This window comes from Trachemys scripta, chromosome 1 (assembly GCF_013100865.1).
Source record: "Trachemys scripta elegans isolate TJP31775 chromosome 1, CAS_Tse_1.0, whole genome shotgun sequence".
Classification (NCBI taxonomy): Eukaryota; Metazoa; Chordata; order Testudines; family Emydidae; genus Trachemys; species Trachemys scripta.
In genome coordinates, this window is record NC_048298.1 from 330251845 (window position 1) to 330277486 (window position 25642).

The 25642-nt window shown below is 39.2% G+C and overlaps 1 protein-coding gene across 1 annotated transcript; it reads left to right on the top strand.

Moving 5' to 3' along the window:
- Positions 1-565: 565 nt before the first annotated feature.
- On the top strand, positions 566-24715 carry ALG8 (ALG8 alpha-1,3-glucosyltransferase). The gene is made up of 13 exons (XM_034759087.1): positions 566-676; positions 6680-6758; positions 7911-8104; positions 9343-9452; positions 10705-10772; positions 11372-11498; positions 13525-13628; positions 14021-14141; positions 14515-14654; positions 15598-15737; positions 19439-19536; positions 21731-21803; positions 23694-24715. The coding sequence occupies exons 1-13, from the start codon at positions 588-590 to the stop codon at positions 23923-23925; spliced, it is 1575 nt and encodes a 524-aa protein (XP_034614978.1). The 5' UTR covers positions 566-587; the 3' UTR covers positions 23926-24715.
- Positions 24716-25642: the final 927 nt, after the last annotated feature.

Consider the following 25642-nt stretch of genomic DNA (forward strand, 5'->3'; position numbering starts at 1 on the left):
CCCACCAAACCTAGCTGAATCCCGCCACGTGAGGGTCACCCCATCCCCATTACCCAGCCCGCTTGCTTATACCCATGACTGTCCCTGCCTCCCGTATGGGTGGTGGACTCTCACCGTTTATTGACTGTCTCCTGATCCCGCCCACCGGTTACCCACCCCTCATTGGGGACATTGCAGTGTGTATATACTATGTGTGCTGCCCAGCCCCAAAACACCAACATGCCCCCATACTCTGTATGTTACCCCCAATGACTAACGCTTCAAATTTTCTGTATCGTTTATTTCTTTAAATATTCTCTAATAATATTCATTCAGGACTGAAGCAAAACCCAGTTTACAGACACCCCACTAGCGCCTGCGCAGTCGACCTGTCCCCAGGGAGCGTTCAGCGCGAAACAGAGAGAGCTAACGCATGCGGAGTGCGCAGTCTTTACGCGTCCTGGGAACGGGGGGAAGAGGGGCCACTGGCGCATGCGCGATGTGGTCGCAAGGTTACGTTTTTCAAACAATCCAGGCGGGCGGGCTCGCGCGGATATTTTCTGCGCGTGCGCAGTGGTGGTCGCGGAGCTGTCAGTGAGCGGCGTGTCATGGCGGCGGCGGGTGGAAGCGGCGGTTGCTGGTTCCTGGCTCTGGCGCTCGGGGTTTCCCTTCTCAAATGTCTCCTCATACCGACCTAGTAAGGGCCGCGGGGCCGGGCTGGGCCGGGCCAGCCTCCCCCTCGCCACGTCTCTGTGTGTCCGTGTCCCGCCCCGTCCCCGGGGCAGCCGTGCGCCGTGGCCAGTGCTTCCACCCTCCCCTCCCCCCCGACCTGCAGCCCCTGGGCGGGGGGAGCTGTGGTGCCTCAGGGGCCAGGCGGCCGGTCCCTGGTTGCCTTGGTTACCACCCGGGCAGTGTCGCGTGGCCGTAACAGCCTGTGGTGCCCCGGGCGCCGCCGCCCCTCCCCGCGCTGGTGGGCCAGGGGCTCCTGGCTGGCGCGGGCCGCCTTGCGGGAGAACCCCCCCGCTGCCTCCCGGCGCTGCCTTGCAGTGAGGCCGAGCCTCCCCATGCCGCCGTCCTGCGGTGTGGGGGCTGCTCTGGGGCTCCTGCCAGGGATCCTGTATTAGTGCAACGGCTCTGCACAGCCGAGTGCAACTACCTTACACGCACCCAGAGAACGGGGCCCCGGGGTTCATGGAGTTAGCTGGCAACTTCCTGGCCTAGCAGTGAGGCGACACCCCCAAAGCAACCCATAAATAGTGACATGCTGTACTAGCTTGTGCTGGTTTGGGCTGCAAATTGCCTCCCACTCTCTTTTCGTGCTGCTGGAGGAGCTGGGCATCAGGTCACCTGAGAGTCAACAATCTTTTCCAACGCCCACGTTTGGTTTACGTTGTGCTTGACACTAGTGGCCTTATCTGTCACCCGTTAAAGTGATACTAAATTCTGCATATGAGTTTCAGAATTTCTAGGCTTTTAGCACAGATACTGATGACTTCAAGTTACCAAGCCCCAAGACGGAAGGAGGCTATTTAATAGGACTGCACGCTTATATGATGTGGCATTGTGGGAGTATTTATTTGTTCTAATATTATACTTCAGTTTCATAATTTATCACTTCTGAGACAAATTATGATAAGTGAGAATCCATCTTCTTTATTTGTCCTGATTGGGAATAAATTTGGGTTTGTAATGATGACAGAGAGTTGAGAGCAATGTTACCTGGCACCTTCCGTAGAGGGTATTAAGAATGTTCCTAAACAGCCTGATGGTTGTTTTGACCTCTTAAAACCTCACTTCAAATCTGTGCTAGAGGATCAAAGTATGAATTCTTCTTTCCTCAAAGAAGAGCAAAATAGACAGCCTTGAGTAAAACCTCTATGGCCATTTGTTTTGTTTTTTTTAAACTCTCTTAAAATTTGTTTTAAAGATACAGTGTGAAGTCTCTTACGTTTTGTGAGAAGTTTAATAGTAAACAAAAGATGCTTCAACTCTTAAACTACATAGTTGTTTCAGACATATACAGAGTGGGATTTTCAAAAGTTTATAAATGAATGGAGCACAGGTGCTTTTAACTCAAACTTAAAACTTAAGTATGAACACTTTCATTTGCTAAATATGAGCATATTCATTTCCTTAGTATGTTCATAAGTATTAGTTGGAGTAGCTCATTATTAATACTGTCTGATGCTTCGATCTGTTTCATATTACATAAAAGCTTTCTCTTATGTTCATGTGAAGTTTGATTCTGCAATTATAAAGCAGAACGGTTTGATTTTTAAATACATTTCTTGTTAATTTTGTAACGCGAGCAAAGGACTAAAAAACTGACCTTTTTGTAACAGCACTAGAACTTTAAGACAATTTACCCTTGAGGTAACCAAAAGCATTACATATTTATAATGCAACTTTAATAATTTGGTAGACAGCTGTTTCAGATCAGAACAGCATCTGACATGAATCTTCCAATATTGTATCTAATAGCTTTTACATTTCTGAGTAACAGGAGTCAGCTTTTCTGTAAATTGGGACTGTTTTCAGTTGTCAGGCTCCCTGTACAATATGAATACGCTCTGCAGTGCATCTTTGCAATGGGTTCATTAAGGTGGGAAGGGTGTTATCAAAATGTTTAAATCTCATGCCAATACTTAATTTTAAAAAATTCTTTACACTTTCAAGTCATCTTGTAGTACAAATTGTTTGTAATAGTTTCTGTTGCCGAGCAACTAGAGTAAGGTTTTTGTAGATACAGACTAACACGGCTACCCCGTGATACTAGAGTAAGGTTTGTAATAAGTAGTAATGCTAATGGTAAAACATTATAAACTAAATTAGTCCTTTGCAAAATAGATCTTTCTTTAGCGATGTATGTTGTATGTTCTCCATTGTTTTATGTCTATATTTCTAGCAGCTAATACATGACCTGGAGGATAACAAGGTTATAAAGGAATGGCCAGCATGCATTTGTTTAGAACAAATCATTCCAAACCACCCTAATTTCTTTCTTTGATAGGGTTACTGGTCTAGTTGGTAGGGGGAATCAGTAGATAGGATATATACACCTCTACCCCGATATAACGCAACCAGATATAACACGAATTCGGATATAACGCAGTAAAGCAGTGCTCCGGGGGGCGGGGCTGTGCACTCCAGCGGGTCAATTACAGTACATTAGAAGCAAGAGGAAGACCAAAAACACTGTAGGCCCACTGCTCAGTGAAGAGGGAGAAACAGTAACAGGAAACTTGGAAATGGCAAAGATGCTTACTGACTTCTTTGTTTCAGTCTTCACCGAGAAGTCTGAAGGAATGCCTAACATAGTGAATGCTAATGGGAAGGGGGTAGGTTTAGCAGATAAAATAAAAAAAGAACAAGTTCAAAATCACTTAGAAAAGTTAGATGCCTGCAAGTCACCAGGGCCTGATGAAATGCATCCGAGAATACTCAAGGAGCTAATAGAGGAGGTATCTGAGCCTCTAGCTTTTATCTTTGGAAAATCATGGGAGACGGGAGAGATTCCAGAAGACTGGAAAAGGGCAAATATAGTGCCCATCTATAAAAAGGGAAATAAAAACAACCCAGGAAACTACAGACCAGTTAGTTTAACTTCTGTGCCAAGGAAGATAATGGAGCAAGTAATTAAGGAAATCATCTGCAAATACTTGGAAGGTGGTAAGGTGATAGGGAATAGCCAGCATGGATTTGTAAAGAACAAATCATGTCAAACCAATCTGATGGCTTTCTTTGATAGGATAACGAGTCTTGTGGATAAGGGAGAAGCTGTGGATGTGGTATACCTAGACTTCAGTAAGGCATTTGATATGGTCTCGCATGATATTCTGATCGATAAACTAGGCAAATACAATTTAGATGGGGCTACTATAAGGTGGGTGCATAACTGGCTGGATAACCGTACTCAGAGAGTTGTTATTAATGGTTCCCAATCCTGCTGGAAAGGCATAACAAGTCGGGTTCCGCAGGGGTCTGTTTTGGGACCGGCTCTGTTCAATATCTTCATTAACGACTTAGATATTGGCATAGAAAGTACGCTTATTAAGTTTGTGGATGATTCCAAACTGGGAGGGATTGCAACTGCTTTGGAGGTCAGGGTCATAATTCAAAATGATCTGGACAAATTGGAGAAATGGTCTGAGTTAAACAGGATGAAGTTTAACAAAGACAAATGCAAAGTGCTCCACTTAGGAAGGAAAAATCAGTCTCACACATACAGAATGGGAAGAGACTGTCTAGGAAGGAGTACAGTAGAAAGGGATCTAGGGGTTATAGTGGACCACAAGCTAAATATGAGTCAACAGTGTGATGCTGTTGCAAAAAAAGCAAACATGATTCTGGGATGTATTAACAGGTGTGTTGTGAGCAAGACACGAGAAGTCATTCTTTCACTCTACTCAGGCCTCAGCTGGCGTGTTGTGTCCAGTTCTGGGCACCGCATTTCAAGAAAGATGCGGAGAAATTGGAGAGGGTCCAGAGAAGAGCAACAAGAATGATTAAAGGTCTTGAGAACATGACCTATGAAGGAAGGCAGAAAGAATTGGGTTTGTTTAGTTTGGAAAAGGGAAGACTGAGAGGGGACATGATAGCAGTTTTCAGGTATCTAAAAGGGTGTCATAAGGAGGAGGGAGAAAACTTGTTCACCTTAGCCTCTAAGGATAGAACAAGAAGCAATGGGCTTAAACTGCAGCGAGGGAGGTCTAGGTTGGACATTAGGAAAAAGTTCCTAACTGTCAGGGTGGTTAAACACTGGAATAAATTGCCTAGGGAGGTTGTGGAATCTCCATCTCTGGAGATATTTAAGAGTAGGTTAGATAAAAGTCTATCAGGGATGGTCTAGACAGTAGTTGGTCCTGCCATGAGGGCAGGAGTCTGGACTCGATGACCTCTCGGAGTCCCTTCCAGTCCTAGAATCTATGAATCAAAGCAAGTTTGATATAACATGGTTTCACCTGTAATGCGGTAAGATTTTTTGGCTCCTGAGGACCGCGTTCTATCGGGGTAGCGGTGTATTAATATTAGTAAGGATTTTGACACAGTGCCACATGACCTTCTCATAAGCAAACTAGGGAAATGCGGTCTAGATGAAATTACTGTCAGGTGGGAGCACAACAGGGTGAAAGCTGAACTCCAAAAGTGTCAATGGTTTGCTGTGAAACTGGGAGGGTGTATCTAGTGGGGTCCTACTGGGGTCAGTCCTGAGTCCAGTACTTTTAAATATTTTTATTAATTACTTGGAAAGTGGAATAGAGAGTGTGCTTATAAAATTTTCAGTTGACGACAAGCTGGGAGGGGTTGCAAGCACTTTGGAGGAAAGGATTAAAATTCAAAACAACCTTGACAAATTGGAGAATTGGTCTGAATTCAACAAGATGAAATTCAATACAGACAAGTGCAAAGTACTTCACTTAGGAAGGAAAAATGAAATGCACAACTAATAAATCGAGAATAGCTGCTTAGGTGGTAGTACTGCTAAAAAAGATCTGGGGGTTATAGTGGCTCACAAACTGAATGAGTCAACAATGTGATGGAAGTTGCGAAAAAGGCTAATATTTTGGGGTATATTAACACGAGTGTCATATACAAGGTATGGGAGGTAATTGTTCTGCTCTACTCGGCACTGGTGAGGCCTCATTTGGAGTAAGGCAGTGGTTCTCGAACTTTTGTGCTGGTGACCCCTTTCACATAGCAAGCCTCTGAGTGTGACCCCCCCCCTTATAAATTAAAAACACTTTTAAACCATATGAATGCTGGAGGCAAAATGGGGTTTGAGGTGGATGCTGGCAGCTCGCGACCCCCCATGTAATAACCTCATGACCCCCTGAGGGGTCCCTACCCCCAGTTTGAGAACCACTGGAGTAAGGTATCCAATTCTGGGTGCCACACTTTAGGAAAGAATGGACAAATTGGAGAGAGTCCAGAGGAGAGTATCAGAAAACCTGACATATGAGGAAAAGTTTTAAAAAAAAAAAAACTGAGCTTATTTAGTCTTGCGAAAAGAAGATGAAGAAGGACCTGATAAGTCTTCAAATATGTTAAGGGTTGTGGTAAAGAAGACAATGATCAATTGTTCTTCATGTCAGTTGAAGGTAGGCCAAGAAGTAATGGTCTTAATCTGCAAGATTTCTACAAGAGAAATTTAGGTTAAATATTCAGAAAAACTTTCTAACTATAAGATCTGGAATATGCTTCCAAGGGAGGTTGTGGAATCCTTATCATTCAAAGTTTAAAAAAAAAAAAACAAAAAACAAAAAAAAGAGGTTGGACAAACACCTGTCAGGGGTGATCTAAATTTACTTGGTTCTGCCACAGCACAGGAGGCTGGACTTGACTTCCAGCACTATATTTCTATGATTCTATTTTAAAATTGCATTACTTCAAAGTAGGAACTTCAGCTCCTGATGCCAAGCAAAACTGAGAGCTATAACTGGATCCTAATATTCCTGCTTGTTAGCAATTTGTAGAAACCAAAATGACCCAAGCTCTCTTATCGTTACTACTCAGGCTGCTTTTTTAGAATTGCCTAATTACTACTATGATTTTACTGCAGCTAAATCCACTGGACTAGTAACACAAATAGTTTCTTTCTGATTCTTTTCTGTGTACTGTAAATGGTTGAATACTTTGAAAAAGATTTTTTTAATCTTTAAATCTGTACATACCTTATTATTAATGTCCATATTCTTTGCAGTCATTCCACAGATTTTGAAGTACATAGAAACTGGCTTGCCATCACTCACAATTTACCAGTCTCTCAGTGGTACTATGAAGTAAGTTCTTGTTCTGTTCATTTGCTTTTTAATTGTGTGTGAATTTTGTGCTTATTAGTCACACCAGTCTGACATCCCGATTGAAGTCCTTTCTTCCCAGAAAATATACATCATGGATACTGATGGTCAGCAGTTGGTGGTTGTTTTGCAGTAATGCCCAGGGATACTGATGGTCAGCAGTTGGTGGTTGTTTTGCAGTAATGCCCAGGGATACCAATCATGGATCAGGACCTCATTGTGTTAGTGTGATCTTCTCCTCAGGGCACCCAGAACTGTAAGACACAGTGTTACTTGGTCTCAGAAATTTTGGGAGAGCTCACTGCCATGCCAGTCTGTTAGCTTAGCTGAGGACACACACATCATTTTGACATATACCCTGAGATGGCTTGTAGTCAAACTAAGAATAAAGTTATTACTAAAGTGCATAGATTTAAGTGATACAAAGCAAGAGTAACAGAGACAGGAACAGTATGAAAGAACCCGAATGAAGCAGTTCACAGTGGACATCAGTCCACATCAGAAAAATAATTGGCACGCTTGTGAGGAGACAGCTGTTTTGTTCTGTTATATGTTCTTATACTGCCTTCACTCTAGTATCGATAATAATCAAAATTTACAGGTAAGCAAAATAAGAAAAATGCTGCTTGAGAACATATTAGTTTGTTTTAAGGATATTTTGACATGTGATGTTGATAACTTGTGTTTTTAACAGTTATAAAGCTTTAACTTTTTGAATCTCAATGCCTACTGTCACTAGATTCTGTCCACCCTGCCCCAATAATTTATCATTATCTAAACTGATCAAAATTGAAAAAATGCTTAAAAATAAACAATGATATTATCAGTCAGTTGTAAAAAAATGAAATGCGAATTTGCCATACCTACCCATTGCCAACACCAAAAGACTTCCAGTTCCTCCATAAACACTACCATCTCACAGTAGAGCTGCTGAAGTCATTTTCAGCATTGTACAATTGCTCAATTCCATTGTGAAGTAGGACTGAAATCAAAGGTATTAGCCTTTGTTTGATACTGACTACTGGAGTGAACATACCAATTAATCCCATATGACAAACTTTTCTGTATATAAATCTCTATGAGCAGCTATCTTGATCTTCAGTTCTAAATTGGTAAATCTTATTTTGTTTTTAGGCAACTTCTGAGTGGACCTTGGATTATCCTCCGTTCTTTGCTTGGTTTGAATTTGCACTTTCACACGTTGCCAAATACTTTGACCAGGAAATGCTGGTTATCCAAAATTTGAACTACTCCAGTCAGGCAACAGTCTTCTTCCAAAGACTTTCTGTCATCTTTACAGATATTCTCTTTGTGTATGCAGCCCATGAGTAAGTCTCAGTGTTCTGTTCTCTGGGGATAGTGGGGTGTCTGTTTAAAGTATTGAGTTTTCAGAAATGGGCAGGTTGTAATCACAAAGGTGTCTACATATAGACTTGCAAATGTGTGGAAAGAACACAGTTGGCTAAACCTATTAAAGGAACAAGTGGGGGTGTGTAACTAAGATAGAAGACCTTATTTCCTCTTTTATCTGGGAATTCTAATGTTGTGGGCACAATTAAATTTATTTTAGACATTAGTTACCTTCTCTTATATGTAATGTACTTGGTAGTTTAAGAATTCTGAAGGAATTCAAAGCTCAGACTGGATGACCTAAGTCTTTTTTTACCCTGTTACGATTCTAAACATGAAAGAATCTCATTCATGTAATTTTAACATCTTGTCACATATTAAACCATTCTTTGCTGTTGGTCTTGTCTTCCAAATTTAACTTTTTATTGGCAATTAGTTAAGCAGTCTTAATAAAAGTTCATAGCATATTTAAATGTACCATGGATTTGGGGGAGGGCAAAGAGTATGTAATCGCTCACGTTGGGGGCGGGGAGAGAGCATGTATTTTGAACAAAAACCTGTGGCCCACCAGAGTGATTTAGAAATAGCAAAGTCTTACAACAACACTCCACTCAGTAAGAGTAGGGTCATAGATTCTGTATTTTTTAAAGTCCAGTGGAAATAACTTTTAAATAAATACTACCTTGCATGTTGCATTCCAAACACTGTAGTGTGGTAATGCATGAGAACCTGGTAATAAAACTTACTGACTGTAAAGTAAATAAAAGTTATGCTATTATATTTTCCTTCTCCAAGGTGAGAGAATGCAAAAAACAAATTGGATTTTAAAAATTCCTTGATTTTTAATAATAAAAGGTCATGGTTGTAACGTAGACAAGGAAAAAATATAAAATTATTGTTCTTAACCTTAAAGCCCTTATAATTTTCTAAATTCTGTTTGATACTTTCTTCTTGGGGAGCTAGTCGGACCTTCAGAGTTTTGTGTTTAAAAAAATAAACTGTTCCTATTTTAGGAAAAACGTATTTCCAGTTATACAGTATAAGTCATTATAAATTAATTTTTTTCTTTGATAATTTGAATTATCAAGAATTTGCTATCACTTTTAGTAACTGGCATGTGGCAGAACTTCCCTGAAGAGATCATCGTCCTTGTTAATAATATAAATTGGTGCTAAAATAAATAATTCTGTATTACTGTTTGATTTCCTTCATTCAGATGCTGCAGATATGTAAATGGGAAACGACCTGGAAAAGAACTTCTGGAAAAACCGATGTTTGTTCTTGCTGTTCTGCTCTTATGGAACTTTGGCTTATTAATTGTGGATCGTATCCTTTCAGTTAGTTGTCAAAATCTAGCAAGATTTTAAACAAATCAAATACAATATATACAAAAACCACTGGCAGTATCTAATATCTTAGTCAGAACTAATATCACTCTTGATTGCAATATTTGTGTTACTGTTTGGGTTTCAGGGAAGTCTCAGCTGAGTAAAGTTTCATTGTAACAATATATTCAAAGTTTATTTGTAAAAGTTCTCTGATCATGATTATATAGCTCCAAAGAGTTGGATTACAACTAAAGCTATTTACTGATTTGGCAAACCTGAAGTGTTTCACAGAGATGGTTAAACTTCTCCAGGGTTCAGAGGGTCCATGACTCTGGGGCAGTCAGCCTAGCAGACTCTTTCAGACTTTGATTTGTTAGCGTGCAACCTAGAACTTGAATTAATTTTCTTTGCCTTTAATTTTCAACATTTCATTTAAAAGAAAGGAGGAAGTAGAAAATGATAATGCTAACTAACAGATCTAGCAGGCATCAGTCAGTCTTGGCAAAATGTGCACTGATCTAGCTAGGAGCACTTCTTAGTGGCAGTGCATCTCAAGAAGTATGAACTCTGTCATTATATTTTTAGCTGCAATTTTTGAACGTCCATGACTTTAGATTAAAGTGATATTTTCCACCCTTTACCATGAATATGTACTCATCAGTGAGGTCCATTTCCATGCCAAGTTTCCAGCATGCCATTACCATTCTTTCAGTTATATGTAGTGAGGAAATCTAGAAGGAGCATGGCAGCAATTATTTTTACAGCAGAAAATAACCATTTGTGATAGTTTTCACCACAGCCCTCTCCATAGGCAACTCAAACACCTGAATATGTCTGCTTCAAACATTTAAGTCACTTCTGGTAAGAGACTAGCATTTAAAACTTCAGCGAAAAGGGGGGATTTTTCATTGAGTGAAAATGGTGGTGGAAGAGGATAGTGGAGTATAATTGAATCCATTTAGCATAATAACCTTGTTTATAGTGTTTTTTGCTGAGTTCCATAATACACCTAACACTTTGCTATATTACCTGCATGTAACCAAGAATTTCTAAGTGAGGTTAAGCTCTTCAGCTTTTATATTTTCTAATTAGAACGGATAACAAAAAGGTAATTTTATAGCCAACTTGGAGTTATAATTTAGGAATGTTTCCTTGATTATAGTTCCATTTGATCTGTTTGCTGATTGTGGACTTCTGATTCTGTCCAAGCAAACTAATGGTAAAAAACTTCTTCCTTGACACAAGTTCAGATATTCACTTTCAGTACAATGGCTTTTTATTTGGATTGATGCTTCTTTCTGTTGCTCGATTATTTCAGGTAACCATAAAATCAAGTTGCAATGTTTTTGTTGCCTTGTGACAAGACTTTTAACCTTAATCATGGGGCTGCTCCTATTCTAATAAGTGGGAGCAGTTCTGAACTGCTGCCCACTAGAATTGGATCTCTTAGTATTTGTTGTTCTGTTTTTTAGTTCACTTGGCCATAAAATATTAGCTGTGCTGTGGAGAGAGCATATCTGCCCCCCCCGTGAGGGAATGAGCTCCATGTATTGCTGTTTAAATACACAACTTCTTCCTAGTTGTTACATGAGGGAGCTACCAGTCCTTTGGCAGGAAAGATTACCCTGAGGAAGGGGGTTTATCTCTGAGGCTGGGGAGATATGAGGGATCCCCTGGGCTCCAAACACCCTTTAAGGTCAAGAGAATAATCTTGTGACCTGAATCTACCCTGCGCTGGCCTAGTTGTTTATTCTAGGCAAATGGAAAGAATACCCATCCCTGCATTCATACATGGAATGTTTTGATGCTTTAGGCAATGGAAGAAGGCCGTCTTTGAAACTGCTAGTGTTAAGGTAGGGTGAGTTTAAATGCAGCTCTCATGGGGTTTCCATCTCTACAACTTTTTTTTCCATTTAGAAAAGGCATTTGGAGGGTGCTCTTCTTTTTGCTGTTCTCCTGCATTTCAAACACATCTACATCTATGTAGCCCCAGCCTATTGTGTATATTTGCTACGATCCTATTGTTTCACTGAAAATAAGGCAGGTAAGTTACTGATCCTTCCTCAATGTGTTTTGTATTAATGATGTGTGAGAAGGGGGCCCAGGAGGTGTAGAAAGACATGACATTTACATTCAGTGCTAACCTGTCATTATTGTCCTTGAAATTTTCTTTAATAAGTCTGACATATTACCTTGGCATGAAGAGTATGGTGATGGGGTAGTGATAAGTCCACATTTATTCAGTGGATGAAAATGAAATAGAAGCTTTGACTTAAAGTATTTTACTGGAGACTGGTTTTGAAGTTGCTCTGGTAGAAGCTTCTCTTTCTCACAAGTCATTTCCGTACTTCTAAAGACTCGAGTCAAGTCAAGACTAGGAACAATTTGAGTGCTATAGAAAACTATTCTGGAGAGATGAGAACCACTGATCTAGCCATCCTACAACTTGTGGTCCAAGGACCTCGGGGGGTCTGCAGACTGTGTCTAAGGGGTCCGTGAAAGGTTGTCGTTACCATAGAACAGTGGTTTTTAACCGGTGGTCCATGGATCCCTGGGGGTCTGCAGGCTATGTGTAAGATTTCCAAAGGGGTCACCGGTCTCAAACTAATGGTCATAGATATTTACATTTCACTGGCAAAATGACATTTATGTTGTATTACCAGAATAAAGTCAATGACCATAAAGTTCAAGTTAGGTATCAGAAAGAATAGATGTAGGTAAACTGAATTTAATTTTTCCTGATAAGACCTACTTTGAAATAATGGTCCATTTGAATTTATCATGGCAATAAGTGTCCTTTTCCTCATGCATACACTAAATATTGCTAAGGGCTATCTTTGTTCCTTCTATTCTGTTGAAGATGCAAGCTCATAAAGTAGCAGCAGTTAGAGCACAGTATTTCATAAGTGGTGTGTAAAAAATGTAAGCATTCTAAGCTGAAAGTAATGGCATTCTCATTCTAAACCATAGCTGCTTAAGATTTTCTATAAATTTAGCAAATCTATGTATTTCACAATCTATTATAAAACTGGATAACATTTGTTATTGGAAAAGCAAAACCAGCATTATCGCTACATTTTCAAAATGACTGTTAGACTAATGTCAAAATAGTTAGAAATGAGAGAGACTTGCTGGATCAAACTGTCTCAATTCAAGAGACCATCTCTCATCATGTTGCTGAATATCCTTTTCTCTGGTCTTGACAAATGCAGTCTTGCCTTGCTGATAGCCATTCAGAATGCTGGTGCAAAGATAATTTTCCTAGTCTGTCGTTTTGACCATGTCACTCCTCTCTTTTCATCCCTTCCCGATCCCTCTTTCATCCCTTCATATCAAACATAAGCTACTAGTCTTCACTTTCAAGGGCCTTCACAATATATCCCCACCCTATCTATCTTCCCTCATTGATTATTGAAAAGCAGACTCCCACCTCCAGTTGGCCAATCATGCCATCTTCCATCATCCACTTATTAAAGGTCAAACAAGCACCTTTGTGCTTTCTCCCATGGCTGTGGGAAGCTCCCTTTAAACATTTGCAAAGCTACCTCATTATCCACCTTCAAAACCTTCCTTAAAACTCTACTTTTGCTCTGAAGCCTAGAGAAGACTTGACAGTGGTTGAGCTGCTGGTGTGCTCAGACCACTGACTGTCACACTGACAGAATTGTCATTGTTTCCTTTTACTCCTTTGTCTGTATCCATCTGTTTCTCTTATATTTAGCTTGAAAGTTCTTTGGGGCAGGGGCTGTCTTTTTGTTCTGTGTGTGTGTGTATAGCGCCTAATACAGTGGGGTCCTGGTCCAAGACTGAGACTCCTAGGTGTTGCTATAATACAAATAATAAACTAGCAAATTAAAGTAGAGCTCTCTAGCAGTTGAGAAATGGGTATAACTTTGAGATTCTGTAAACCTAGTTGTTGGACAATATACTACTTACTGTCTGAAAATATTCACTTAAAGGGTGATACTCATACTAGCTTCTTTACTACTAAAGTCAATTTGTTTGCTTCCCATTCCTCTTCCCATACCTCCCCAAATATCTCTGTTAATACGAATATTAATTTTCTGTAGATGGATCCCTCAAGTGGAGCAGCTTCAGCTTTCTTCGCATAACTTTGCTGGGATTGATTGTCTGCCTTGTTTCTGCTCTTTCATTGGGACCCTTTGCAGTACTGGTAATGACTCCTTATTCCCTAGCCCTCTAACCTTTCTTTTAGGACTAGTCTACGCTACTGTGCTGTATCGGCATAGCTGCAGCACACCTGGTGAAGACACGCTATGCCGACGGGAGAGCACTCTCCCATCAGCATAATTACTCCACCTTAACGAGAGGTGGAAGTTATGTCTACGGGAGAGCGTCTCCCGCCAACCTGGTGCTGGTGGACAGCACATAGGTCAATGTAACTTGCGTCACTCGGGGTGGCTTTTTCACACCCCTGAGCAACATAAGTTACATTGCCTTAAATGGTAGTGTACACAAGTTCTTAGAAACAAAGTTGAACAATTTAAAAAAATTGTGAAGAATCTCTGAACATGGGTCCTCGTATATTCTTTTTGTTCCCTACAGGGCCAACTACCTCAAGTCATTTCACGTCTTTTCCCTTTCAAGAGAGGCCTCTGCCATGCTTATTGGGCCCCTAATTTTTGGGCTTTGTACAATGCAGTGGACAAAACATTAGCAGTTGTTGGTACAGTAAACTAGTTTTGTATTTTCAGTGCTTATTTGCATATAATGCCCTCTGTGGGACTCAAATTCCCTTTCTGAATTCATGTAATGAATGAAATTTTGTTGCTTGTTTTTAAGATTGATTTAATCATTTGCTTTTCAGCTCTATGCATTGCATAGCAGTAGGTTCCCAATTGCTGTAGAAGAATAGCTTGATTATTGAAACTTGTGTGAAATCTCTGCCGTATCTTTGTGTTCACATAACTGTTGCCGTTTATATTGATTTATATATTAATATTATATACATATATTATACACTTTTCATAAAAATTAAGTGTGTATGTATAGCTGAAAATGTACCTATGCTATTTGACAAACATTATGTTCACTTGTAGGTATAAAATATAAATTCCTTGATCCTGAAAAGATTCCTAAAGCCTCAATGACAGGCGGATTGGTTCAAGAATTCCAGCACACTGTCCTTCCTTCTGTGACTCCACTAGCCACACTCATTTGTACCTTCATCTCCATATTGGTAACTTCAAAAAAATTATAATCTTTGATACGTTTTTAATTTCCATGTCCCCTTTTCCCTTGATTGAATAACATAAATGAACCTGATACTTACATATATTTTTGCTCTTGAACTAGGTATCTTTGTATTGGAAAAGAGCAGTCAGGGTGGATGTTGAGGCAGTAGTAATTTGCATAACAAAGCATTCTCTGAGTATTCCTAGACGCCATGGTCTATGTCAACTATAGAGTATTTCAGAGACAGACAGACCTATAACAGGGACTCTGGTCAAAACCACTTTGCTTACTGAGCTGGAAGTAATTCTGTAGCTAATGATTTGAGCAAAATTCAAGGGATGTATCAAGACTGGACTGAGATGCATTGGCAGAGCTGTTTGGAAAACTTGCTGAGCTCCTAATAGCATTATCTGGAGCCAGGAATAATGGAGTTGATCCCTCACTTTTCAACTCCCCACCTTTTTTAATGGAGTGAGGAGCAGAAGGCTCAGGTGACTGGTATTTGGATGTAGAATCCTTTCATCCTAGATCATCAAACAGGATATTGGTGGCCAAAGGATACTAAACAGCCATTAAATGTTCACTTATGTGAAATGTGTTGGTGGTTCCAGTTAAATTCCCAGAGGCAGTTCCGCACAAACAGGAAAACACCGTTCATTTGGCAGTGTGAGTGAAGTCTGCATTTTTGCTGCCCATGTTGTTACTGTTATATAGATGGAAGACTTCAGTCTCTGTGCTATTTGACACCTTCCATCAGCACTACATATCTACCACCAGAAATATATACCTTCCTGGGATGCTGCAAAGCGGTGCTGTGGTAAAAGCAGGAGCTGGATGCTCATTGGTGTATTTCAATAATAACATCATAAAGCTTCATATGGGCAATAGCTTATATACAGGATTGTGAATTTTTACACTGAAGTCTTATTTTTGCCTGTTGTTTCTAGCCCTCTGTTTTCTGTCTTTGGTTTAAACCCCAAGGGCCCAGAGGCTTTCTTCAGTGCCTGATACTTTGTGCACTGAGCTCATTCATGTTTGGCTGGCATGTGCATGAAAAAGCAATACTCCTCGCTATTCTTCCTTTGAGGTAAGTGACTTGTTAAGTGGTAGTTCCTCAGATTCATTTGCTTGCAGGCTATGATTGAGGAGCTTTTCAAAGGAGGATTGTCACTTGGTTTTCAGTATGATAATTTAGAGAATTCATATCATATGTAAAACCTCTCAAACTGAAGCACTCTAATTCACTTTACATATAAGAATCATTTCATTCACCCCTTAAATACAGCCCCCTCTGAAGTGGAACGTATTAACTGTTCAATGGTGCAAAATAACACAAATCTGCTCTAAAAAGTAGCATTTCTCTTCAGGTGCTCCTAGCAATTCATCTCCTTTTAAAAGATACCTTGCATTCATGGAAAACCTTTTATCCAAAGACGTCATCATGCTTTACTAATGGTAGCTTATCCTCACAATAGCCCTTTGAGATAAGTATTATACTAACTTTACAAATGGGCATAGAAGCACAAAGAAACTGTGTGGCTTTCAACAAATTGCTTAACAAGTCAAGAGTGGAGCAGGAGTAGAATCCAGGAGTCATGACTCCCAGATAGAACTACTACATGCTTTCCTATCTTTCTTTCCATTTGAACATTTGGGCATGTGTATTGTACATAGTGTGACAATAAATTAACTTGTTTAGCCTCAGATACTTCGTAAACTTTGTGTAGGGTAATACAAAACATTAACTAGGTTGCCAAAAGCAATGCTAGCTGGCAAACTGAGCCTAAATTCAGTGGCACTCTTGTGCATTCAGCTGGAAATCCTGTGGCAGTTTCCATTAAATTTAAAATGGAGCTTTTAATTGGATTTAATCTGAAAATCAGTACTACAGCCACAACATAACATTCATTGTGTGCTACAGGTTTTTATATTCACACATACCTGCATCATAGAAACTGTTATGGGGAAGTCTTGGTAGCTGGATACAGGGATATTTGGGACTTCTGGTATCCAAGAAGGCATGGTCAGTGATTTAGAATTGTTGAGTAAGCATGACCAGGAACAAAATTAACATTTGGCCTGTCACCTTCCAATTTTAGAATTAATGCATTGAGATGACTGGGATAGCTCACGCTTCTGAGCTATTGTTTCAGGCTGCCTGCAAATGCAGACATGCATCAGGGCATTGGATTACACTTACTTCAAGGTTTGCTTCACAAACAGGACTTGAAAATTCATTTTTTAATACAAGTTTAGATTCTGCAGCACAATTCTATGGCCTGAGTGGATTCTGTAGCTATGAAATACAGGGATCCCTATCCATAAGCATTAGTAGTTGATTAAGCAGATCTTCTCTTTAAATAGCTAAGATTTGAGATTCACTTTGTAGTATGCTATATTTGTGAAGGCCTATCTTTTGGCCTCTGAGCTTCACTGTCACTTGACAGATGAAACAGCAGTTTGCTATTTACCATTATTTTGTTTATTAAGATATTGCCTTGAGGCCAGTTGGGATCAGGGCCCCATTGTGCTAGGCATTGTACAGACAGAGACAATCTGAGCCCCAAAGAGCTTACAACTAAATAGACAAGATAAAGGGTAGGGGAGAAGGATAGAACATACAAGCAAAGTGAACAACATGATGGCTGCAAACTTCAGGTTAGTTCCTCAGTTTTTTGGTTCTGTTTAAATTATGGCTGTCGATTAATCGCAGTTAACTCACGCGATTAAATCAAAAAATTTAATCACGATTAAAAAAAATTAATCACGATAAATTGCAGTTTTAATCGCACAATTAAACAGTAGAAGACCATTTGAAATTTATTAAATATTTCGGATGTTTTTCTACATTTTCATATAGAGTGTATTCTGTGTTGTAACTGAAATCAGTGTATATTATTTTTGATTATAAACATTTGCACTGTAAAAATTATTAAATATTTCAATTCACCTCACACAAATACTGTAGTGCGATCTTTGTCATGAAAGTGCAACTTACAAATGTAGATTTTTTTTTTTTTGTTACATAACTGCACTCAGAAACAAAACAATGTAAAACTTTAGAGCCTGCAAGTCCACTCAGTCCTACTTCTTGTTCAGCCAGTCGCTAAGACAAACAAGTTTGTTTACATTTACCGGAGATAATGCTGCTCTCTTCTTCTTTACAATGTCACCAGAAAGTGAGAACAGGCATTTGCATGGCACTTTTGTAGCGGCATTGCAAGGTATTTTCGTGCCAGATATGCTAAACATTCGTATGCCCCTTCATGCTTCAGCCACCATTCCAGAGGATGTGCTTGCATGCTGATGACGCTCGTTTAAAAAAAAAGTGTTAATTAAATTTGTGACTGAACTCCTTCGGGGAGACTTGTATGTCTCCGTTTTATCCACATTCTGCCATATATTTCATGTTATAGCAGTCTCGGATGATGACCCAGCATATGTTCATTTTAAGAACACTTTCACTGCAGATTTGACAAAATGCAAAGAAGGTACCAATGTGAGATTTCTAAAGATAGATATAGCACTTGATCCAAGGTTTCAGAATCTGAAGTGCCTTCCAAAATCTGAGAGGGATGAGGTGTGGAGCATGCTTTCAGAAGTCTTAAGAGAAACGCTCTGAAACTACAGAACTTGAACCACTAAAAAAGAAAATCAACCTTCTGCTGGTGAGATCTGACTCCGATAATGAAAACGAACATGCGTTGGTCCGCACTGCTTTGGATTGTTATCGAGCAGAACCCGTCATCAGCATGGACGCATGTCCTCTGGAATGGTGGTTGAAGCATGAAGGGACATATGAAACTTTAGCGCATCTGGCATGTAAATATCTTGCGACACTGGCTACAACAGTGCCATGAAGACACCTGTTCTTACTTTCAGGTGACGTAAACAAGAAGCGGGCAGCATTATTTCCTGCAAATGTAAACAAACTTGTGGGTGTGGGGGTTTTTTTGTTTTTTTTGAGGATTGGCTGAACAAGAAGTAGGACTGAGTGGACTTGCAGGCTCTAAAATTTTACGTTTTATTTTTCAATGCAGTGTTCTTTGTACATAATTATGAAAGCTGCACTTACAAATGTAGAAAGGATTGCACTACAGTACATGTATTAGGTGAATTGAAAAATACTTATTTCTTGTTTTTTTACAGTGCAAGTACTTCTAATCAAAAATGTATATAAAGTGAGTATTGTACACTTTGTATTCTGTGGTGTAATTGAAATCTATATATGAGAAAATGTAGAAAACATCCAAAAATATTTAAATAAATGGTATTCAGTTATTTTTTCAGTGTGATTAATCGCAATTAATTTTTTTAATTACACAATCACTGTTTTTTTAATCGCTTGACAGCCCTCATTTAAATCCATTTACTGAGGTTGTGTTAGGTGTGTGGGGATTACATAACTGGAAAAACAAAGGAGAGGGCAGGAGGGGATTGGCATGAACATTCGCTCGGCACAGGAAAGAACGCTGAGTGAAGTCCGACATCAGAGCCTGAATGTCCCTCCTTGAACTACTTTATTCAGCTACTCAGCAGCTTCAGTTGGGTTCTGTGGGGGAGCATGTCTCCCTTACACAGTTTTGGGTCTAGGGGTTGCCAAGTGTAAGGAGTGGCCCCTGCTGGGTAACATTTTACTTCCTCCACCGCTAGTGCAGCAGTAGCTGCTTAAACTGCTTGTGCAGCTGTTGTGCTGGCTTCAGTCTGTCAGCTATGACTTGTGTACTCTGGTAAAATTAGGCTGGGTTTTTAAGAGGCAAACGGTAAATCAAAGTTCTTTTATTTTAGTTTGTTGTCTGTGGAGAGTCCAAAACGTGCTGGCATTTATCTGATTCTGACAACTACAGGGCATTTTTCACTCTTCCCATTGCTGTTTACGCCACCAGGTAAAGTCCCATGCATCTCCTCTCTCTCTCTCTCTCTCCTCCCACTCCCCCCCCACTTTGATTTATTTTTATTTCCATTTTTTCAGTGATAGCTCTGCTGCTAGAAACCGTCTAAGTACACAGTGTTGGGCATTATATTGTGTGTCCAAAAGCCACTTTCAGAAAGGTGCCCTGTGAAGGAGGAGATACTGGGTTTTGGGCAGTAACAGAAACACACAAAGAGCGAAGTTTAGGGTTTGGTCTGTGCACACAAGTGCAGGATGGATGATTTAAATTGCCAACTTAAATCAGCAAGTAGGAATCATTAATTTAAATAATGTTTGTACTTTTTAATTATTTTCCTAAAGAAAGGTTTATTCTCATTTGTTGATAACCATTAAAACATGTTGATTTGCAACTCAGTATAGCCTTTACAATACATTTGGTGCTTTTTGCTAACCAGGAGGATACACTATATCTATACACATTTATTTAAGCAATTATATAGCTCAGCTTACATTTATTCAGATTCTTATTTTTTTCCATTTTTTATTATGTTAGAAAATGGTGAATGATGCATTTATTTCCTAGATTAATTTTTTACTTGTGATTTGCATCAAGCTCTGTTTGGATGGAAATGCAATTAAAAATGCTCAAAACCAGCATCTTAAATGTACTGGATACATGAGAAAATAATTATCAAAAAGTTAATCAAAACATGTTTTACATTTAAAACTTACTGATTCATTAAGCAAAGGAGGTGTTATCTGTTTTTGAAGGACATGGTGACCAGAAACAATTTTCAAACTAATAGATCTCATCCTGTCACCCCAGTTTTTATTCGTAGATTGGAAGAGGGAAACAAGCTTTCCTGCTTTTTTCAACTCCTGATTGGTTTCTTAACTATGAATGAACTAGTCATTGGACTGAAATAGTTGAAGAAAGTAAAATGAAAATAGTCTCTCTGCAACTGCAGAAGAGGCTACTGCTGTCAAAAGCTGGTTTAGCACTTCATTAAACTCTGGTCCAGGTGTTTAGCTAGTGTCTTCCACCAGTTCAGTTTTTTGATTTCTTTAAGCCATGACAGCAAACATATACTGCGTCATATTTTTGTATTTAATTTAAATAATTGTAAAAATAATAAGTTTAGGTATTAACACAAGTTGTCTGTTTCAATTTTCATTTTAAATAGAAGAACAGGAGTACTTGTGGCACCTTAGAGACTAACAAATTTATAGGTTTATTTTTTCAAGATTAAACCTGTATTTAATTTAAATTAAAAAATCCAATTTAAATTAAATCTGATTTATCTTTTTTAAAAATTCATGGATTTTTATCTACCCTGAACAAGTGTGATCTTTCCTCAAATCTAAAATCCCCAAGCCTCAAGAGAAGTGCGGAATTAGTTCAATGGGCAAAAATGTCAGTGATCAGACTACTACAGTATTTGAATAAAGATGGATATGGAAAATTCTCATAGAATCATGTAGCCTGTCTTTGCTATCCCCTCCTGGTTCTGCCACATTCTAGAGGTTCTACGCCTTCAAGTTTCTACATAATGATAAGCATCCTTCTACTGGGAGGGTGTCTGGATTTGGACTCCCTTTCATATCTGGTGATGCTGCTCTTTAAAATGGAGAGGTTGCTGTGTTGAGAAGTGAGAAATTTCCTTTGCACTTTTACTTCCATCTGATATTACATTGCCTTTTACATACTTTTTTCCTAGTTAATCAGATAATTGGGTACAATTGGTTTTATGGTGGGGGGGGGGGAGGGTGTATAGTTTTGTTTTCCAGTAGACTTGTTTTTTCTTAGTCAAACAAGACAGAATCTAAGTATCAATCCACTAATTTATATAGTTCTAGTATACATTGCACTAATCACTGAAACTAATGATTCAGTGTGAAGAAATTTGTATAGTAGATGTTACAAAGGGGAAGGACCTATTGTGTCACTGATCATCATGCCGCCTATGCAGGTTTGTTCCTTAACAAATAGTACATCTACTAGTCTAATTTTAAATGTTCCAAGAAATGGAACTTCTGCTACTCCCCTTTGGAGAGAATGATTCTTATTACCTTTAATAAATAATTCAAACTTTAGTACTAAGTACTTTAAATTATTGTATCTGTAATTTAAGGATACTGTAACTTATAAAATAATAAGCAAAAACATTGCAAGTTAGTTGAATTTTCAAAAATGTTCTTTATTTCAGAAATCGCAACTAAAATACTGCTCATGCTGCTGTTCACAGTTTATAGCTTCTCTTCACTGAGGGCTCTGTTCAGGTAACAACCAAGCAAATATTTTATGTTCAGGCTATTGAAACACTCTCTGTATTACTGGAGGGGACAGTAGTGGTGGGGCTGGATGGTTTAGGAGGTTGGAACTGAAATACCCCTAGTTCAAATCCAAGTCAGTAATGGCCAAAATGTGAGGTGTCAGTTCAGTTCGCAGTAGGCAGGTGTCCACATCAAAAACATTTGACACTCCTGTTGCAAGAGAAGCCAAAGTTTGAATGGGCACAGAGACAGAACTATCCACTTGTCCCTGGAAACAGTCTGTCCACGTTGGGGTCAATGCATTGTCAGGGTACAAAATTGTAATGCCCCTTCTAAGGTGTACCTGTTATATAGCTAGAGGATTTCAGTTTCCAAAGCTGTCCATATGGCAGCTTTCATCACCACTGAATTTGCATACATTTTCATATACTTGTCTATTTATGTTAAAAGATGCATAATACATGTGGTACTTTATTAACAATACAGTATAATTTGTCAAAGTGCTGAATGTTTTGACAAATACCAGCCGAGGGAGATCAACATTAACTTCTTGAAGACCCCACTGTAGAGTATCTCCCAGGCCACTAACATATCTCTTAGCAATTCTAACATGCATATCTCTATACTGTCTAGGGATGTACATGGGCTGTAGAAAACAGAAGAATCTGTGTGGAAAAGGCAATCAGTTCTCCATCCTGCTTTTTGGTTTCTACCCTTTGAATGCTCTGCCAGGCTTTCTTCAGTTCTTGTTTGGTTTTTTGTGTTTGATTTTTGTTTGGGTGGGGTTTTTTTGTTTTGTTTTTGTTTTTTGTTTTGCAAATGTTTGAAGAGGAGAGGTTTCATTCAGTCTCTGGCCCAAGAGGAAAGCTGCGACTTCTGGGGGAAGTAGTGTCTTAGGTAGCAAGGGACTCTCTTCAGATGAGGCAACTGTTATAATCTCAATGACAATGCTTAGTTCTAATGAAATCCCCTTAGCAGATGGGATGAAGCAGCATTTGTAGAGGTATGGAGATACAAAACTGGGCTTGTTGCCAGAGGTGAACTTTTTCAACAGAGCACAGCAGCACCTTGATTCTTTCTGAGTTGCAGTTAATTGATGGTTTCTATGCCCTCCAGAACAGTACTGATTGAATATCCACTTTTGCAAAGCTCTTCAGGGCTGAAGATCTGTGCCTATACAATTTAGGGCCTCTGATAGAGCTTAATTTGAGCTTTGTATGGCTGATGCTCCTGATCATCTGAAACCTTGATTTGTTCAAGAAGGATGGTGTCCTATGAGACCCCCTCCCCAAATAAAGGCTTACCTGTAGTAAGAAATATATTTTAAAGAATATTTACAGTGGAAATATCTGTCTTTGTGTAGGAATTATGAACCATCTTAAAGCTTTCTTTCAGTTATGGTGATCTAACAATATCTAGAAATATACAGCCAGAAATAATGACCTGACATGTCCACTACCTGAATGTGGAAGAACTGGCATGCAGTGAATGTGCATCAAAAGCTGTGGAAGATCTCATGGCTCATTTATATTGGCAGGATTGGTGTGGGGCAAAGTGAAGTGAAATAATTACTGATGCGATTTATGGTCTAGATTCAAAGATGCTAAAACATGGAATCTTGTATTTGAGTTTTATAATCCAGGATTATAAAGAAATTAGTTTTTATGTTATGCTAATTACATGCTATCAAGCACTGTATTTTAGTAAGTGGCTATATTTGAAGTTCTCACTGCCTGGCGTATTGTGCTGTTTAAAAACATGATGTGACTTGGTGCATAGCAGATAGGCAAGACAAAGACTTGACAAGGGCAACATATCTAATGCTCACTGAAAAAGACAGAAAACTGAATTGAAATCACATGTTTAATATCTTTTTTTTTCTTTTTCCCCCCACAGAAAAGAGGGGCCTCTGCTTAACTGGCTGGAAACTATCTACCTCATTGAACTAGTGCCTCTGGAAATCTTTTGTGAAATTGTGTTTCCTTTGACCCCTTGGAAACTGAAGTTCCCTTTTATCCCTTTGTTGCTTACTTCCGTATACTGTGCTCTAGGCATCACATATGCTTGGCTCAAACTGTATGTCTCTGTCTTGACTGAATCGGTAACTGTCAGACAGAAGGCAGAATAAAGCAGCATTGGGACCAATTCCAAGTAAATCCTTCAGGAGGATTATCCAGCACTAGGGGGAGTTGTCTTCTAAGATCATGCACATTTTGAAAAGGCAATGGTACTGTGTACCGTTCTTCTCCATGTCTGCTGGTTTTCAGCATCTCTGTACTGTCAACTATTGTCCCTCTGATCAGAATAGCTCCTTGAAATGTTGCACAGCGCATGGTGAGATGCCACTTGCCCTGAATAAATTGTGAAATTTAATTGAAAATAATATTGTATTAAAATTGTCCATTTAAAATGTCCAGATTACTTCTCTGAAGAGAATGTGTATGGTTTCCTTGTTAATGAGGGATTTTGCCAGAAACCCATATGGCTACTTATAATAAGGGATCACTGCTGTATAGAAGAGAACATAATTATAATAATGTACTGTGGAAAATGTAAATAAAATACTTTTTTATATTTCTGCATTAAAACCTCTTTCTGGATATCTTTGGAGCTGGAGGGGCATTTGTACAAATAAGGAGTAAAACTAATATACAGTGTGGAATTTGTATGCTGATCAGTTTTTTTGCCAGACTCATTTGTGAAACCCAGTGGTGAAATCTTATATGCAACTTCTGATGCCACTATCTGATTTATGTCTATTTTTGCTGAACTGGTTTTCTCCATTTTATCCCCCTACCTCCCAGGTAACTTCCAGCATTCTGGCTATCCTTAACCATCTTAGAGAATGATAGCTACCAAATGATAGCCAATTCTTCTGACACAGAGTTGTCATAATCCCAATAAAAGTACAAGGAACATCCTGTTGGGAATATTGGGTTTCTTTATTGCTGTTGCATGATTTCGCATGACTTGTTACAAAATAAAAAAGAAAATTTAAAAAATGTTAGATATGCGATTAGGTGTATCCACACAATGTGAATGTCTCCATAAATGCCTTTTCTTTAGGGCAGTGTACTGATGTCTGGTGGTTCTGCAGGAGTAGAGCACATGTTCATCTAACCTGATATGTTCACATCCTTGAAGATGCTAGTATGTAAACTAGTTACACAGGTGATGGACTGTGCCAAACACTTTTTTTTTAAACTCATGATGCTTGCCCTCACTACTTGGAAGGAGATGATTCCTTCCCTAAAATACCCTAATCTTAGTACCAGATACCAGAGTCCCCCTGCACCAAACTTTGTAATCCCCCAATCCCTGATTTGGGGATTTGTAAACAGACTTCTAGTTCATCAATTAGCCTGAAAGAGGACTCCGGCCCTTATTTAGAGTGGAATGTAGGAACCTAAATTAGTAGTTGATGTGATAAGTAAAGGTGCCGTTCTGTTTTCAGCTGTCACTATTTGAGTGCTAAAAATGTGTTGGGTGTTTTTTTTTTTTTTTTTTGTTTTTTTTTTTTAATATATAAAGGTGGAAGGACATCAGAGCAGTTACTAGTAGCACAGACCTCTTCATATATGATGAGAGAATAAATACTTCACTGTTTTATATATAGGTCTTGAAGTGTGTTTAACACTTAAGGCTAGATTCCCAAAAGGACGTCGGCTTTGTGATGCTCATTGTCACAACACCTGATAGGTGCCTAGAAAAAAATCACAGGACTAGCATTGTGATAAGGCCTGAGTTAGGTCCCTAGGCCCCGGAAACAATGCATGGGGGGGAAGAGCGGTATGTGAACCACAGAAGCTACCACAGTAGGTGGGGAGCTGCCTAAACTAGCCAAG